General features: G+C 58.6%; 2 protein-coding genes across 19 annotated transcripts in view; both read right to left on the bottom strand.

Annotated features, from left to right (window-relative positions):
• Positions 1 to 477: 477 nt before the first annotated feature.
• On the bottom strand, positions 478 to 13,169 carry PIK3R2 (phosphoinositide-3-kinase regulatory subunit 2). 2 transcript variants are annotated; one of them, XM_006057930.4, is made up of 16 exons: positions 13,014 to 13,169; positions 10,473 to 11,216; positions 7,662 to 7,754; positions 7,286 to 7,327; positions 7,048 to 7,179; positions 6,745 to 6,958; positions 6,162 to 6,247; positions 5,910 to 6,018; positions 5,734 to 5,832; positions 5,416 to 5,596; positions 5,185 to 5,310; positions 3,783 to 3,925; positions 3,373 to 3,549; positions 2,353 to 2,424; positions 1,999 to 2,169; positions 478 to 1,686 (listed from the first exon to the last, which is right to left on the bottom strand). In XM_006057930.4, the coding sequence occupies exons 2-16, from the start codon at positions 10,792 to 10,794 to the stop codon at positions 1,479 to 1,481; spliced, it is 2,175 nt and encodes a 724-aa protein (XP_006057992.1). In that variant the 5' UTR covers positions 10,795 to 11,216; positions 13,014 to 13,169; the 3' UTR covers positions 478 to 1,478. The 2 variants fall into 2 exon arrangements, with proteins under 2 accessions (XP_006057992.1, XP_044804269.1); XM_044948334.2 differs by lacking the exon at positions 7,662 to 7,754.
• Positions 13,170 to 14,222: 1,053 nt separating this feature from the next.
• The window catches only part of MAST3 (microtubule associated serine/threonine kinase 3), a 50,241-nt gene continuing 47,242 nt past the window's right edge, over positions 14,223 to 17,221 (bottom strand). For all 17 annotated transcript variants that reach the window (XM_006057936.4, XM_044948326.2, XM_025293844.3 and 14 more), the window contains one exon: positions 14,223 to 16,300. In XM_006057936.4, coding sequence (XP_006057998.1) covers positions 15,768 to 16,300 — 533 coding nt within the window. In that variant the 3' untranslated portion in view covers positions 14,223 to 15,767. The remainder of the gene's footprint in view (positions 16,301 to 17,221) is intronic.

The raw sequence follows: 17,221 nt of genomic DNA, 5'->3' as shown, positions 1-17,221 counted from the left end.
AGGGCAGAGGGAATGGTGACTGAGTCCGGGTCAGTGCCACCATGAGGACCCAGCTCAGTGTCCCCAGAGCCACGGCAGGCCGCACTGGGCAGGTGTGGAGAAGAGGGGTTTGACACTGTGGGGATCCAGGACACAGGAGGCCCCTCTGGGTGGCATGGGAGTGGGTGTGACAGTCTTTTCTGCTTGGCCACAAGGAAGCTGCACATTAGAGGGGTGGCGATTTTCTGGGGCCAGGGATGGTGGCTGAGTGTCAGAATTCAAACTCAAACTCAAAACTTGGGAGCTATGGCCTGGGATCCCTGCAGCAGAGGCTGGGGTCTGAGCCTCTCTGCCGTGTGACCTCAGGCAGGTCTCAGTCTCTCTGCACATGAGCAGTCTAAGCTGCGATGGCAAGGGAGGTGGGGGAGGAGGCAGGGGCTGGCAGCCTCCATTCGGCAGCCCAGAGCTAAAGCCTGTCACTGAAAACAGAAGCATCCATCGAGTTCAATGTTTTATATCCATTATCAGTATCAACGTACCATACAAAACCCGCCTGCCAGCCTAGCCAGACAGGCAGGAAAAGGGGGGTGGGGTCCGTGGGTGGCATAGAAAATCAGGGCTCTCGTCCCAAAAGAGGAGAGAAAAGAGGGCTTTAGGTACACTTGAGGGAAAATGAAACCAGAGCCCAACATGATGGAGAAGAAGCCTTGAGTCTGCGTTGACTAGGGTGCTGGCACCGTTACGTGCCGGCTGCCCGGAGGTGCTGGTGGCCTCAGTTCCTGGGAGGCCTGGGGTCAGCCTGTGAGTTTATTTTTAATTATTTTCTTTTTCAGGGGTACTTCTTGGCAGCAGCCCCACAGTGGGGACAACCCGGGGCCGGGTTTCACTTCAGGGTTTGAAGGGGAAGTTGGGGTCTATGGGGCAGGTCCCGCCTGGCCCCAGACGTCACGGCTGAGGTTCTTCGAAGTGGCCAAGCGAAGTTCCTTCCTGCCCTGACCCCAGGTCTATGGCTTAAAAATGGGGGCACCCAGGCGGGGGCCACGCAGCCCAGGGGCCTCTGTAAACACGGCAGGTGCAGCCAGGTGGGGCTCTGGGGACCCCCGGAGGCCCGTGGGGGACAGGGCACAAGGTTGTGGGTGGCCAGAGCCGTTGGAGGGCAGTGATTGTGGGGGCAAGGGCTGTGGAGTTGGGGAGGCGGGACCCCCAACACGGATACACAGAGACGGGGGGGGGGGGGGGGGGGACAGATGGAGCTAGAAAGAGACAGAGTGACAGCAGGGGACAGAAAGAGACTCAGAGAAAGATGGAGAGAGAGGCAGACAGAGAGACAGACAGAACTGCGGAGAGAGGAAGAGAAAAACATACACCTGGAGAGATTCACAAAGAAGAGACAGGTGGAGGAGACCCAAGGAAGAGACAGATTAGACAGACAGACTCCAGATGCAGCGGCTCCACTCTGGGCCCAGCCGGCGGGGCCCAGGCCCTGGGGGCGCGCCTGCTCAGCGCGCAGCCGGCGGGGGCCCAGGCCCGGGGGCGCGCACGGGGTGAGCGAGCGTGACGGTCAGCGCATCGTTGTGCTGCACCAGGGAGGCGTGCTGGTAGTGGAGGACGAGCTCCTTCAGGGACCCGTACAGGTTGTAGGGCTCCGCGAAGCCGAAGCCCGTGGCCGTGCGGTAGATGACGCAGTGCTTGGTGTCCCCGTCCACCCTGCGGAGGCGGGCTGGGTCAGAAGGGCGCCCGCCCTTGCAGGCTTTCCCAACTCCGCCCCACGGCTCCTCTCAGGTGACCCCGCCTGGGACCCCTACTTCCCCATCTCCTGGGTGCTGGCTGCTGACCAGGCCCTGACCCTGCTTTGATCCTGCCCCAGCTTCCCCCCCTGTCCCCAAGAACCCAGGGCTTCTTCCCGGCTGTCTCCCAAGGCCGAACATACAGCTGGTGCTCAATGAGAGCCCTCAAAAGGAATGGGTGGATCCCCCTCCCAACATTCAGCCATTCTCAGTTCCCTGGCCAGGCACTCACACCACAGAACAGGCGTAGCAACCCCTCTGGCTGCTCTCACGGATGAGGAAGGTACCGTCCCGCTTGCCACTCAGCATTTCCTCAGCTTGGGTGCGGTTGATCTTGCCTACATACCAGGTGCGTTCCTCGTGGTGGGGGAGGTCATCCTCATCCTCCATCAGTGAGTACTGGCTGTGGGGGAGGCAGGGAGGAGCCCTGGTCACTTACTCACCAGCCTCCAAGGTCCCCCTGTCACCTGGACAACGCTCCTTCCCTGGTGAACTCCTATTCACCCTGCAAAACCCACACAAAACGGCCCCTCCTCTAAGAACACCCCTCCAACCCCTCCACCCCTCGCCTGAAGTGGTCACTCACTCCTCAGTCTCATTCTTGATCCCCAACCATTCGTTGATTTTCTTCTGCCGGGCACCCTTCTGAGTGAGCCACCTGGAGGGAAGAGGAAAGGTGGGCTCCTGCTGCTTGGCTGGGAGGGGAACAGAGGCTGCAGCATAGGAAAGGTAAGCCCTCCGTGGTCCTGGCCAGCCAGGCTGGAGGCAAGGGCTGACCAGAGTAGGTTCTGAGTGCAGTACCCCCCGGTTACCACAAGGGGTCAGCCTTGGCCAGGGCAAGGACAGCTTCAACTCAGGTGGATGCCCCAGGCTCTGCCAGGGAAGAACCCCGCTCTGCTCCCCCAACCCTCTTCTGTTAACACTTTTTGAGACCCCAGACTGTGCCGTCACAAGGTGTTATCAGCATCAGAAGCTCAGTCCAGGGGGCTGCACGGTAGTGCGCCTTTGCACATGGCAGCTGTCTGTTCTGAACCTTAGTTTCCCCCACCTGCAAAAGAGAAACTTTACAATATTTCAGAGGACCAAGTGAGCTAATGTATGCACGGTGCTCAGCACACACTAGGTGCACACAAGTGTCAAAGGTCCAGGTGGGAGGGGGAAGACTCAGAAACGGGATCTTGGGCTCAGGTTGGGCACTGCATGCCGGGTCACGGAGTTGGCATTTGTCCGGGGCTCCCAGTGACTCAGCCATGTTGCAGTAGCGCTCCCATTTCACAGCTGAGGCTGAATGGAGCTGCTGTACAGGGAGCCCTTTTTTTTGGCAGCACCACGCTAGGTTCCTCCGCCAGGGATCAAACCCGTGCCCTCGGCCATGGAAGCACAGAGTCTTAACCACTGGATCACTAGGGAAGTCCAAGAGCCCTTCTGAGTGGGCCAGGAGGGGCCTGATCGAGAGGGAAGGGGGCTGGTGGACAGATGAGGGGGTAGGGAGGTAGACGGGACTACCTGGTGGAGAAAGTGAGTGAGATACATGCAGAGGTCACCGCTCCAGGTGCGCCTGCATTAATGGGGGGACCCCCAGGCAAGCGCGGAGCCAGGCACTCACACAAGGTACTGGTCTCGGATCTTGCGCAACTGCATGAGGTCTGGCTTGAGGCTGTTCATGCGCTTGTCGATCTCTCGGTTGTCAGAGGCCTGTGCCCGCAGCTCCTGCTCCAGCTTTGTGCGGCTCTCGTGGATCTCGGCAATGCGAGACTTGAGCCGCTCCGAGTTTAGCAGGATCCTGTGGGAGGAGTGGCTCAGAGGCCTCAGACTGGCTCCCAGTCTCTAAGCCTCTGGACAGGCTGCTTCCCTGATTTCTCTTTCTGGCAAACTCCTATTCATCCTTCAAAGTCCACTTCAACTGACCCTCTCCCCCTCTTGGAACCCAGGCTGCCCACCCTGTTTCCTTTCTTTCCCCACTTGAGCTGTGTTGGAGCAGGGTGCGGTAGGGCAGAGAAGAGGAATTGGACTCACCTCTGCATTTCTTTCTCGTTGCCCTCACGTCGGAAGCGCTCCAGATATTCCTTGCTGCACTTCTCCTGCGTCTGGCCCTGCTCTTCAAAGATCTTGATGGTCTCATTGAAGGCTTCGATGGCTGTGCGCTTCATCTGCAGTTCCTGAAAGAGGGGTAAGTCTGAGCACCTCCTGGGACTCCCGGCAAGTCCCTCATGAGAGGTAAAGGCAGATCCCAACTCTGATATGGAGGCATTGTTCAAGCTGGTTCCTCCACCAGGGGCACCGTTCCTCTAGCTGCACCGAACGAACTCCTATTCCGCCTTCAAAGCCCACATACCCCAACCCACTCTTCTTTTATATTCTCCTTTGGGCATCTTACAAAACAACTGGGTGTGTGAGCGCTGCTCAGAATTAATGATAAATCTAGTTGCTACAATTCGTGGGGCTCCTTCTCAGGGTAGATGCTGCACCAAGCCCCTTTCATGCATCCTCTCATCAAACCTCCCATCAGCCTATACAAAGTCATAATTGTTAATGGGGAAACTGAGGCTTGGGAGGCCTAAACCATTTCCAAGGTCATGATGCTCCTGACTGATCCCAGACAATTGTCCTGTACACTCAGAACCTCAGGTAACCTGTCTTCAGAAAGGAGACAAGAAAGAGACTGCTCAGAGATTACAGGGGAGACAGAGAAACTCCCTGATGGAGATGGGATGTTCAATGTGAATAAGTTGCATCTCAACTTACAAAAGAAGTTTATTAACACAGTCCTGGAGTGATAAAACCTTTCCCCACTTGCCTGTTTTTAAAAGATACTGCTCTATCCCATGACCTCCTGACCCTTTGTCTTAGGCAACTCTTGGTGAGGTGGTTACCATCATTTTGATAACATCCAGGTTGAAGGGGATGGAGAAGAAAAGGAACTGAAACTCATGGTCCCAGTTTCCAGATGGGGAGACTGAGACCCAGAGGCTCAACCAAGACACCTCCCATGGCTTAGCCGCTCATGAGGCTGCTTGGTACCTCCTCATCTGTGTTTTTGTTTGTTTTTTAGAACCATATATATTGATTTCTGGGCTTCCCTCAGAGCTCAATTGGTAAAGAATCTGCCTGCAATGCAGGAGTCACAGATTCAATCCTTAGGTCGGGAAGATCCTCTGGAGAAGGAAATGGCAACCCACTCCAGTATTTTTGCCTGGAGAATCCCATGGACAGAGGAACCTGGCGGGCTACAGTCCATAGGATAGCAAGAGTCAGACACAACTCAGCAACTAAACCACCCCCGCATTGATTTCTATGTTTTCAGGCAGTCCCTGGTGCTAAGAGCCTGCTCTGTGACCTAGAAGTGGACGTCTGGCACTGCGACCTTAGCACTGCCCTCTGCGCCCAGGCCTTCCTGGGGTGTGCTTGCCCGTGGTACCTGGGAGGTGCGCGTGTACTCCTCGTAGAGCTGGTCGTACTCGCGGCTCTTGTCCTGGTACTGCTGGTGGTAGACCTTGAGCTGGGCACCCACCGCCTCCACGCTGTCCTCCTTGACGATCTGGTCCTGGGAATACCCAGTGCCATCAGGCAAGCTACCTGGGAAACTGAGGCCCAGCGCCAGCCGGGCACCGCCAACCCCCCCCCCCCAGCGCCCACCCCAGCCCCCGACCTGTTGGTACTTGGACACTGGGTAGAGGAGCCGGGTGTCCAGCTTGGCGTTGTACTGGGCCAGTGACTCGTGGCGGTAGTGGGTGATGAGGTCCACAACAGAGCAGAAGGTGAGCGGCTCCGAGAAGCCGTAGTGCCCGTCTCGGTGGAAGACCTTGATCAGCTTGTTGTTTCCGCCCTTCCTGGGGTGGGTGAGGGGGTGTCAGTGCCCAGCGGCAGGTCCATCTGTGTGGCACTGCCTATGTGACCCCTAGTCCTCTGACCTGAGTGGCCCGCTCCCACCCCTCGTCCCAGTCTCCCTGAAGGGATGGGCCCCCACCTGAGGGTCAGCGTGTACTCTCCCTGGATCTTGCTGGAGGCATCTCGGACCAGGAAGGTGCCATCGGGCGTGTCCCGTAGTTTCTCGTTTACCTCCTCCCTGTGGAGACAGCCGGGATGGGTGCCCGCTGGGAGGCCCTGCCCCCCAGGTTCTGCGGCCCTGCCCAAGAGTCCTACCTGGAGATGTCACCCCAGTACCACTCGGCGTCCTGCAGGGAGGGTGGGCTGCCCCCATTGGCCAGACCTGTGGGGGCTGGCTTTGTCTTGGGGGGTTTTGGTGGCAGTGCTGGGGGACAGGAAAACAAATACGCATTGAGCACCAACTGTATACCAGGGTGAGCTCCCCTGGCAACTGAGCCTGCTGATACAGGCAGGGCCCCGAGTCAGCATTCTCATCCCCAAGAGCTAATCCAAGGGGGTGGGGGTCACCTGGGGGGGCAACCTCCTGCTCCTCCAGATGTTCCTGAAGCAGCTTCTCCACCAGCAGCGCAGGAAAGTCGGGGGTGGGCTCGGTCCTAGGGGGAAGGGGAGTGTGATGAGTGCTGGTGTGCACATGGCCTTGTGTGTGCTTGCACACCTGGCAGGGGGTACGTGTGAAAGCACGTGAGTGGAAGAAGAGTAGATGCTGCAGGCAGGCGTTGGGAGACCCACTACTGTCTCTGCATATGCAGCAAGCGATGGGTAAGTCTCATGCAACAAACAGGAGTCCAGCACGTGGGGTGGGGAAGCAGAAAGAAGAACAGACACAATCCACTTGCCTGCTCTCTGGTCCAAGCCCCTTCGCCTTGTCCCAAGCCCTGATGGAGTCTTCTTGGAGCTCAAGTCTCACCCCCAGTCATCTTTCCTAGCCCGCCCAACACCACAGCTCTGGCCTCTTCCCCACGGGGCCCTCATCCACACTCTCCTCTCCTTTCTAGACCCCTCCTTGGCTACATCTCCGGCCACACCTTTCTCTAGAGCCCCACCCCTTTCTGCTTCGACTCAGCCCCGCCCCCCAGAATCGGCCTCTCACCCGTCGGGTGCGCCCCCTGGCGGCGGAGAGGGCGGCGGCGGCGCGCGCAGCAGCAGCGGCCCGAAGGTGGCGCCCAGGGCACGGACCGCGGGGCCCGGGGCTGGGGCGCGCCCGGCCACCCGGCCCAGGTGCTGGAGCAGGAAGCGCAGCGTGAGCGCATGGTGCAGTGGCAGCGTCGGGGGCTCCAAGGCCGGCCCCACGGGCCCCGCAGCCTCTGCGGACAGATGGCCAGGGTTGAATGAGCCAGGGCTTGAGTCCGCCTGCCCAATGCCTTCCCCAGCCCGGGCTTCCCTCCAGATTTACCCCGCAGGGCTCGGTGTGCCTCGGCCGCAGCCTCGGGTGTCACGAGGGGCGCTGGCAGCGCCAGCAGGAAGCCTTTCACACCATCTGACAGGGCTGCCGCATCCCACTGCTCCACATCACTCAGGGACCAGTCTGTGGGTGCAAGGGGGATACCTCGGTCCAAGGCGGGCGCAGGGAGGGGGACACATCTGTCCAGGGCAGGTTCCTTTCCCACTCACCCACTGAAGCTTGCCCTCACCTGTGCGCACAGCGGGTGGCTCAGGCCTGTAGCTGTCCAGCCCTGGGGGGAAGGGATAGGGTAGGTCAGCGTCACCCTAGGTGCCAAGACCAGCTCTCAAATGCTGCCTCTACCCCATGTGGGGTCTGGGGTGGCTACTCAACCTCCCAGAGGTAAGAGCAGAGGGAGGGGAGGGAAATGGTAGCAGAGGGCATGGCACATGCTATGCAGGGGTCCACGTTCCCTAGGGAGTTATTCCTTCCCCAACTCAACAGGGAGACCCAGAGCATCCAGACTCAGCCTCTCCATGCAACCTGAGCCCAGGGAAGAGGATGAGTTGCCTATCCCCAGAGGTAAGCAAGCAGAATCCAGGGGCTGCAGGCAGGCCAAGGCTCACCTGTCCGTTCAATGGCCTCCACCAGCTTCACCAGGATAGGGGGAGCCACATCAGGGGGGGAGAACTGCTCGGGTAGGTCAGGGAGTGTAAGGCCTGGCAGGAGGGGACGCAGTGTTGGCAGGGTCCCTAGAAGGACCCCAGCCCCGTCTTTGCCTGCTGCATCTCAGCCCAAGGGCCTGGCATCTGGCCCACTACCCTGGGGGAGACAGAAGGCCCAGCTGGTGGAGCTGGGAGGGCTGAGCTGGTGGGAAACAGTGTTCTGGGTTAAAAGATCAGTTCACACAACTTCAGACATGAGGTGGAGCGGATTGACCAGTGTCAACCAAATGGGATGTCCACTTCCTAATCTCTCAGATATAATGAAGATAAGGGTTTCACGACGAGACCATCTTGGATTAAACCCAAGGACTGGTGTCTTTATAAGAGAAGGCCATCTGAAGAGAGAGGCAGAGATTGGGGTGATGTCGCACTAAACCAAAGTATGCCTGGAACTCCTAAAAGCTGGGAGAAGCAAGGAAAGCTCCTCCCGTAAGGTGGAGAGAGCACAGCCCTGCCCACACCTTGGGCTAGACTTCTGGTCTCTAGAACCAGCAGAACACGCTCCCGTTGTTTGAACGGCCACTGGCTTGTGGCAATTCATTACAGCAGCCACAGGACACTCATGCAGCAGGCTTAGGACTCTGCTGTTGCTTGCTGGCCAACCTTGGGCACAGGACATACCCTCTCTGTGCCTTGGATCCTGCAGCTGAGAAACTGGTCAATGGCATCATCTCTCCTTTCTTAGCGGGAACAACAAAGCAGTTGAAAAGAATAAATGGAAAATATCTCATGGGGGTCAGGACATCTCATCCCAAGAAAAGTCTCCATTTTCTAAGTCACTTTGTTTTAAAAAAAAAAAAAAAGTCCCCCCTTTTAAAAATGCTGACCCCCTTCCGTGTCCCAGCCCCCTCCTGGCCCCACGTTTCACCCCACCCAACCTTCTGTGTTCAGGCACTCTGCCGGCACAGCCACCATTTGATGCAGCTTTGGCCCTTGGCGGGGACGCCCTGGCACACAGCAGGGGCAAGCCAGGGCCTGTGGGGCCTCCCTGAGTGATGGGCCAGGTGGTGCTTGAACTGCAGAAAGGCCCAGCTGTGTCAAAAATGCAAAAAAAAAAAAAAAAGAGCAAACAAGGGGAGGTGGGTGACATCCAGCTGGTAAGGGGGCCACAGTTCCAAAACTCCACTCTGAAATTTGCCTGTCTGCAACGCAGGGAGGGAGGTCCCATTAGAATAGGCGTCACCCTCCATTTTACGGATGAGAAACCGAGTTTCAGGAAAAGAGCAAGCTCCCCTAGATGCACAGGCCAGCGGGGGCCCAGGTGACATCAGGGCTCGGCACACAGCTCCCTGTGCAAAGCTGCATGGAGGGAAGGCAGGCAGCTACAGCGTGTTGCCTAGTGGTCCTCAGAGGGTCAGGGCTTGAACAGAAGGACCAATACCCCCCATTTCCAGATGAGGAGACCGAGGCCTGGAGAGGGCTGGCCCTAGCCCATGTCACGTGGCCCTGGGAGATTGGGAGGGCGGAGCTGGGTGGCTGCCTGGGAGTGGGGATGTGTGTGGTGGCTGGACCCAGGCCAGGCAGAGGAGGGAGGCGGCTGTTACCAGGGGGAGAGGCAGACTCTGGCGGGGAGCCCGGATGGGGCCGCCTCCTGCTCCTCCAGGCTGAGGCGGGACGCAGGCACAGGCTCCGGAGACACCAGATGCTGCAAAGCCCAAGCCTGCAGCATGCCGCCTCGGCACCCCGCCACCCCACACCATGGGGACTCTGGGCTGACCCTCTTTGGGCATCAGAGTCCCTTGGGCACAAAACCAGGCGGGCCATTGGGAGGGGCCATGGTGCCTCTCAAGGCTTTGGCCTTCACTGAGTGACTCCCTGAGCGAGTGGTTCGACTCCCTAGCACCTTGGTCTCCCTATGTGTACACGGGGCCACGCTGGGCCACCGTGAGTGATGAGGCAGACCACGCTGGGTGCTCAGCACTCATCAGCCTCCTTCCTACAACTTGTGCCTCGTTTCCCCGCCCAGCATACAGGCTGGCATGCAGTCACATGTACATTCAGTGCCCTGGTTCTCCACTCCCAGCATGCTCTTTGGAGGGAGGGGGGGCCGAGGGTCTCTTTGAAAGGGACGGAGCATCCTCACATGCCACTGTGCTGTGTGGCCTCAACTGAGTAGCCCACCTTTGGGCTTTTTGGCTCCCATCATTCTGGAAATCAGAAAACCAGGGTTATAACAAAGGGGGGCGGGTTTCTCAAGGGATTCCGTCTGCAAACCACAAGATGAAGTTAAATTGAGCCTCTGAATCTTCCTGGACACTCCCTATTGTCTTCAGAATCAATCCCATGAAATCCAAGGTGAGGACCCTGCCCCTTCCTCACTCGGCTCCACTTGTCAGGGCTGGTTCCCTGAACCTGCTGTGACATTCCCTCAGGGCCTTTGTCTTTGCTTTGCCTGCTGCCTTCTCCCCCTACTCTCTGAGAGGCTTCTTTCTCTCGGCATCTGTCATCACTTAATCACCTTCTTCTCACTTCTTGAACCAGAAGCCCCATGAGAGCAGGGCGAGGCTAGTGTGTCCGCCTCTGGGTGCCCAGCCACGAACTGCACCCAGCCCTCCATAGCAGTGTAATTGATACCTGCCAACCAATCAGATATCCTCATTCCTCCTCTCTGGGGAGAAGCACCATTGCCTCATGGGAAAGAAGAGGAAACTGAGGGTATGCGGGCACTCCCGGTTTCTCTCATCCCTGCCAGGGGCCCAGTCTGCTGCTCACCTGGCTCAGGGGGCCCATCTCGGGGCCTGGCGGGCAGTGGGCGGGGGCCACGTGGGCGAGGGCCAGGCCGGGCCAAGGCCACGGGCCCCAGGAACTCCACATAGGTGCCAGGGAAGTCGCCACGCTGCCGGGTACGCTCATTGAGGCCAGGCATCCAGCCTACACTCTGCGGGCAGCGCTCATTGCCCTCGGCCACGCCCAGCGCCTGCAGGGCGGCCCTGCTCACCACCAGCACATCACCCGGAAGCAGCTCCAGGTCCTCCGGCCGCTCCCGGCGGAATGGGTACAATGCACGGTATTGGAAGCCCTCAGGGCCAGCCATGGCTGGCGGGGTGGGGTCTGGATGGTCAGGTGGCTGCTTGGGGCCCCAGTGGCCCCATCAGCCCGGGGTGGGGGGCCGGGAGGGTCCGCTGGGAGGGCTTGGGGACTCAGGCTTCGATTTTCACCAAGAAGTTACAGGTGACCACCCGGGATGCTCACGCTTTGCTTCCCACCATTATTTCATGACCCTAACAAGGGTCACTCGTTGCTTGTCCACCATTCGTCAACTGGTGGGAGGGGGTCGGCAGCCTGATCTCAGGTCACTCAGCTGCTGCGTCCCCCCTCAATCCGTAGGGCGGGGCCGGGTCGCTCACTCCCTCACGTGGGGGGCCATCGGCTCCCGAGGCTGGCGGCTCTTCCAGCTGCGCCAGGCGAGGGGGCCGAGGGCACGGGCTGTCACCATGCTCGGCTCGGGACACCGACCTAGGGGGAGAGGGGTGGGGCAGCATGAGTCGGTTTGAACTCCTGCCACCCTCAATTCAGAGCCAAACCCAAATCCCAGGTTAGAATCCCCTAACTGGGTACCCTTGGGTCAGTCCCTGCACCTCTCTGGGCCTCTGTTTCCCCAGCTGTAAAATGGGTGAATAGCCCTCCCTTGGGTTTGTTGGGGGCAGAGCTCCCAAGAATCTGTCCTGGGCATACTGCAAGTTCAGTAAACAAGTTCTTCTTCGCCCCTGTTAGAGATGGGGAAACTAAGGCTCAGAGTAGGCAGGTCTCTGTTGGACCATTCAGTGGGCCAGGAAGCCAGAACTGAAAAGCTCAGAGCTGCCCATTTTCACAAGGCCCAGGATGCATCCATCCCAAATGGCCAGTTAAACCCTGAATGCTCAGGGCGTATGGGTGATGATGTTCAGCGTGCTGTGGAGCCCTGAGGAGGGGCTGGGATGGCTGAGTGCAGTAAGAGGCGGCAGGGGCCAAAAGAGATAGGGAATGAAGTCCAAGCAGATGTCATAGCACAAGCAAAGGTGAGTCCAAGCAAATGGATCTCTGATCTCTGCAAGGGGAGGAGAGAACGGGGCAGTGGTGGTGGGGGTCCCTGACATGTCTCAGCTTCAGGCCCACAATAGGTACTTAAAACAGAAAAGGGTTGGTGGGAGGCCAAGAGGGCCTTAGCCCCACAACAGACATAGAGCTCAGAAAGGGTAGAAGGAAGGAGGGCACTGCAGCTGCCAAGCGGGTGGCTGCTGTATGCAGGGGCAATGATCACCCCCAAGGAGCCACCAATCTCAGGAGACACAGCCCAGCACAGACGCATTCTCAATCACAGCCCTGCAGGTTGGGTCTTCCTGAGAGATTGGGGGTGGGGTGGGGTGGGGGGCGGTGCTTTTCCAAAAGGCGGGTCCTCACAGAGGACAGGAGGAGCACTGGTCAGAAGGACTAGTACAGGCAAAGGCTGGATAGCCAGAAATACTTGTCAAGAGTTCAGAGTGGCCTTAAGAAAGCCACAGGCCATGCAGGGCCTTGGGGGCCAGGCAGAGGGTCAGGTTTTATCCGTCGACCGCGGGGAACCGCTAGAGGTGTCCAAGTACTGGGCACAAGCTCCACATTCCAGGACGCCCCAACTTATCCGCTCCCTGGCCCCTGGCGCCCCATTCTACAGATGGGGAAACTGAGGCCCAGCGACAGGGACGTCCAGAAAACCGCCTGAATCCGCTTGCCTGCCCGCCTCCGCGCCCCGCCGTGCACACGTTTGCACACGCCCCGGTGTGCGCGCCTAGGAACCAGCGCTCCCCGAATCCAAGAGGCGGGGTGGAGGGGCCAGGCTGGGGGCTTGGCGGGGGACGCAGGGCCTGCGCGCTCACGCGTGTGCAAACGCGCACTCGGGCCTGCGTGGACCCCGAAGCCAAGCTCGGGGGCCGGAAGCGCAGTCGACCCTCTACCGTCTTGCACCCCACCACCTCACTATGCCCCACACAATGCTTGGGCGCCCCCTCTTTACTGCTCGACGCCCCACTCCCGGCAGGGCCTCCCTCAATTCAAGGCCGCGGCTCCAACCCCTTATCTCTGCCTACAGTTCGCCGTTCCACCCTCATCTTACAGGGCAGGCTGCACCAGGGCCAGGTCGAGCCCGAGGCCTCCCGCTCCCTGCGGCCCCCAGTTCCCGCGGGGCCCGATGCAGCCCTGCTCGCGTTCCAGCTTCCACCGCGGCCCCATACTCTGCCTGGGCGCCCCGCATCTGAGCGCACCCCTAACCCGGCCTGCCACGCGGACAGCTCACACCTGGTCGTAGCCGCCACCGCTGCCGCCGCGGCCACCGTCACGCCGAACCGAGCCAGACCCGTGGCTTCACCGCGGCCGCCGTCGCCGCAGCCGCGGGATCCCCGCCTCCGCCGCTGCCGCCGCGGTTCCGAACGGTCGGGCCCTCCCCCCGGCGGAAACGGCCGAGTGCATTCGGGCCGGGCGAGCGATCTGGGGCCGAGGCGGGGCCAGAGGACGCCCGAGTGCTTCCGGAAAGAGCCGAACGTACTCCCGCGGGACTGGAGGGTAACGAGGAGCAAACGTGCCCCGAGACAGCCGATCATTTCCGGAAACAGTCGAACACAATCGGGTCAGATAAGTCATTCGGAGGCTGGGCTCGGCTAGGCTCGGCTGTGCTGAGATGCCCAAGATTCTGGAAACGGCCGAGCGCTCTCCAGCCGGACTCGCAAAACAGGCTGGCCCCCGAAACTTCGGAAACTTACTGGAAAGAACCAAGTGGGCTTGGCCTCAAATGAGGCCCTGAGAACTTAGATCCAGAGGCGACTACCCACTTCTGGAAACTGCCGAGGCAGGGACGGCTCCCGAGAGCAAGTGAGGTGGCCCTGAGCTCAAGGAACTGAAGGTGGCATTTAGGTGGAAGGGGCTCGCCACAGAAAGCTGAACCTTTCAGGAAACAAGCTGAGGGCCGAGAAGGGATCAGGCTTCAAAGCCGGGGTTTCCATGGTAGCCCAGAGCGTCTAGAAAACAACTGAACTCGCGGGCGGAGAGAACTACCCCAATGCCGGCCCACAGGCGTACGACTGTTTCCGGAAAGAGCCGAAGACACTCGGAGACAAGGGGCGTGGCCAAAGCTTTCCGACCCTTCCTAACACTTCAGAAGTAATCTGAACGCGCTCAGGCTGGGTTCCGACGTGGTGAGGGGAATTTTAGGGCACAGCCCAAGCGAAGACCAGTATAAAAAGGTCACAAAGATGGCTTATTTATTATCACGGCTTCAAGGCCCAGACGGTGTTTTAGGGACAGAGCCCATGATAGGTACTCAACCGGGAGAGGGTAGCAGGAGCCCTGGATCAGAGAAGGCATCAAGAAGGATCTCAATGGTGAACTCCCAGCAGCCTTCAAAACCCACTTCAGGTGACTTTGAGCCAAGGGTCTATTTTCATCCCAACCCCACCCCACTCTTCCCTTACCCTTTTCTCAGCCCCTCAGAAATCCAGACATCGGACCTCCTCTTTGTAAATGTGAGCTTTTATTCACTGTCAGCTCCAGGATGGAAGGCGGGAGCAAAAATCATGCACAGCCTTGATCTAGCTCCAACACCAGGCAGTGCTGTGTGGGTGTCTCCGGAAGGAACGCAGAGTGGGCTGCAGAGCCTGGAAAGTGCCCTTATCATGTGGGACACAGCCATTACGTTAGCCATCTCCCAATGGGAAATGGAGGCTCTGAGATGCCCGGTGGGTCACACAGCATTTCAGGGGAGAGGGTTGGAGTTGGAGTCTGCTGTATCTGACAACAGATTCTCCACAGCTCCCTTGACAATGCCCAGGACAGGGGCTGGCTGCATGACTCTTACCAGGAAAGCGTGGGGCATGTCTGTGCCCCTTGCCAGGCCTTAGTTATGGGGAGGACAACACCACCTCTAGCCTTCTCAAGGCTGACTGAGGGAGAAGCCACAAGTAAAAGCGCTTGGCATACAGTAGGTACTTAATAAATAGTCATTAGTATTAGTTTTGTAAACACAAGGAAACTGAGGCACAGAGTGGGGAAGCCATTTTCCCAGAGCCAGTGAAGCCAAGATTGCAACTTGGGCCTCACTGACCCCCAGTTGGATTTTCTTATTCGGATTTCATCCCAGCAAGGCTCTGACATATAGAGGGCACTTCCCAGGGGGTGTTTCAGACACATCATGGTCAAGTTCTCACCCTGGTAGGCATCAAATACAAAACAATCTTGTCCAGGGTGGACATTCTTCCCCTACCCTGGCAGTGCCCTTTGAGGCCTCTGCCTCCTGGGGCATCAGTGTCTGCCTGTGAAGTGCATGACTCCTCTGTCTGTATTTGGTGAACTTCTACTCATACATCAAAGCCCCAGTTCCCACAACCCCTAAGCCTATAGAACTGGAGGCAGATTCTAGCAAGGCTGGCCTGGAGATGGAGGCCATGATGGTGGGAAGTGGCCTGCAGAATCCAGTCCGTCATCAGAATTACTTCATTTTGTGGTGGAGGGGAATTGTTTACAGACTCGCCAAGTCATCCAAACTGGGCCTGGACTGATAAGCTAGGCTGCATCCCTTCAAATGTATGGGTCTTAAGTCAGGGATGGGTCAAGTAACACAATACACAAAAAAACTTTAAAAGAACAGAAAAACCATAAAACATGAACACGCGTTGACTTGTCCAAAGTGCTTCCTTCTCAGCCCAGGGGGGCAGGGTTTACAAATGGGTCCCAGGTGCCTGGGGCAAGACCCGGGCAGCCGCCTTAAGGGTGGCGACTCAGTCTGACTATCGCTTATAAAAAGTAATAAATTAGTTGCAGGGATTTGCTGCTATTTACAATGCCACCCTAGTCTCCCATTCCTGCCCCTACGGGCCCCAGATCGACCAGCTCCAGAACATGAAGGAGGCACTGTCTACACCTTCTGGCAAGAACTGCGATGACCTCTCTTCTTTCAGATGTCAAAGGCTGGTGGCTCAGTCTCCATCCAGGTGTCAGTTTATGGAAAACACATTCCACAGAAAATGCATTGACTGCCAGGCCAGGGGGAGGCCAGGTAGATTAGTCTTTCCCAGAGGGTCCGAGGGTTCCTGACACAGCCTCAGCACCCTCCACGGCAATTTGCGGCACCAAGGTGGGTGGCCCAGTGGCTTCTTCCAGTGGCTCGTCAAAGCTCACCTCCTGCACGGCCTCCTGCTTCTTGAAGGAGTCTCGGCGCTCAGACAGATGCAGCCGTCGCATGATCACCAGCTCAGAGTCCGGCCCACGGCTGCGGCGCCCCAGATCCCCGTCCAGTCGCTCACCTGTACCCAGCTTGTCAGCTGACTGGCCTCGGCGCAGCCTTGGGGATCGGGCAGGCACAGGCGGATGCCCTGGCAGGGGTGAGGGTGAGCGGGGTGGGGGCGCAGGCACAGGTGGGCAGGCCAGTGGGGAGGGTGGGATGCTGCTGGTGGACTTGCGGCGGCCGGCTTTGGGGCGAGGTGGCCCGAGCTTGGCGGCCAGGCCATGCAGGGAGCTGGGGCGGGTGTGGCCAGCGGCAGCTGGAGATGCAGGGCTGCTGGAGCTTGGGGATATACTGGGTGGAGACGCTGTGTCTGTGGGTGACAGCGGAGGGTCAGGCCACCAGTCTCAATGTCCCAGCCTCGAGGTGGGCCCTGGGACTGACTGCAAAGCCCATATCATTTCCAGGCATGTGGTCACCTATCAGGCCTGGTTTTCCCTTTGTCTGCACGGGCTCTTCCTTTGGCTTAGATCTGGTAAACTCCTATTCAACCATCAAAGCTCTAGCACCTTTTCACCCACTTCTTATCTAAATGTCCCACCAAATCATTTGGCCAAAGGTACCTGTCCACTGTCCATCTGTCCATCCCATGAGCCATCTACCCACTGGTTCAGGAAGTTATCCAATAAGGGCCCTGCCTCTGCCTGTACCCACTCTCCACCCCTAGGCCTCAGCCTCAGAGGATGTCTGGTCTAAGAAGGGCAACGATGGCATAGATACCCCCAGCCTCTTGAGGTCAGGGAAGGCTAGAGGGAGAGACAGCAGTGGGGCCCTCAGAAGGCAGGGAGGGCTTCCTGGGAGAGGAGCTCTGTGGCTCTCCTCTAGGATGCCTTCCTTCCTCTGTGGACTGCCTCAGCCTGTCTCTCTCTCCCTCTAGACTGATGCTAACCTAGTGGAAACAGGGGTGTCCATCTCTGGCTGTCTCTCACAGACTGGGGAACCTCAGGGGGACCATCCTTTCTTGCTCTAGAACTATCCTTCCATATCTTCTCTGGCTCACTCACTCTCCGTGGATCCCTATTGCCCCCCGCCCCAATTTAAGCCCAGCTCTTTGGCTTGATCCATTCCCCCAATCCCCTCTGCCTAGCCTCCCTCTAGCTTCCGCATCCCTCTTGTCTAGACGCCCATTGCTTGTGATGTTCCCTTCTGCTGGACATGCCCTTCCCTGCCCTCACACCTGCCCTGCCCACCCCAGGCTGCCTTTGAGGCAGTCATTCATCATGTCACTTCATCC

This window comes from Bubalus bubalis, chromosome 9, assembly GCF_019923935.1.
Source record: "Bubalus bubalis isolate 160015118507 breed Murrah chromosome 9, NDDB_SH_1, whole genome shotgun sequence".
NCBI lineage: Eukaryota > Metazoa > Chordata > Mammalia > Artiodactyla > Bovidae > Bubalus > Bubalus bubalis.
This window is presented reverse-complemented; position numbering and strand designations above follow the sequence as displayed.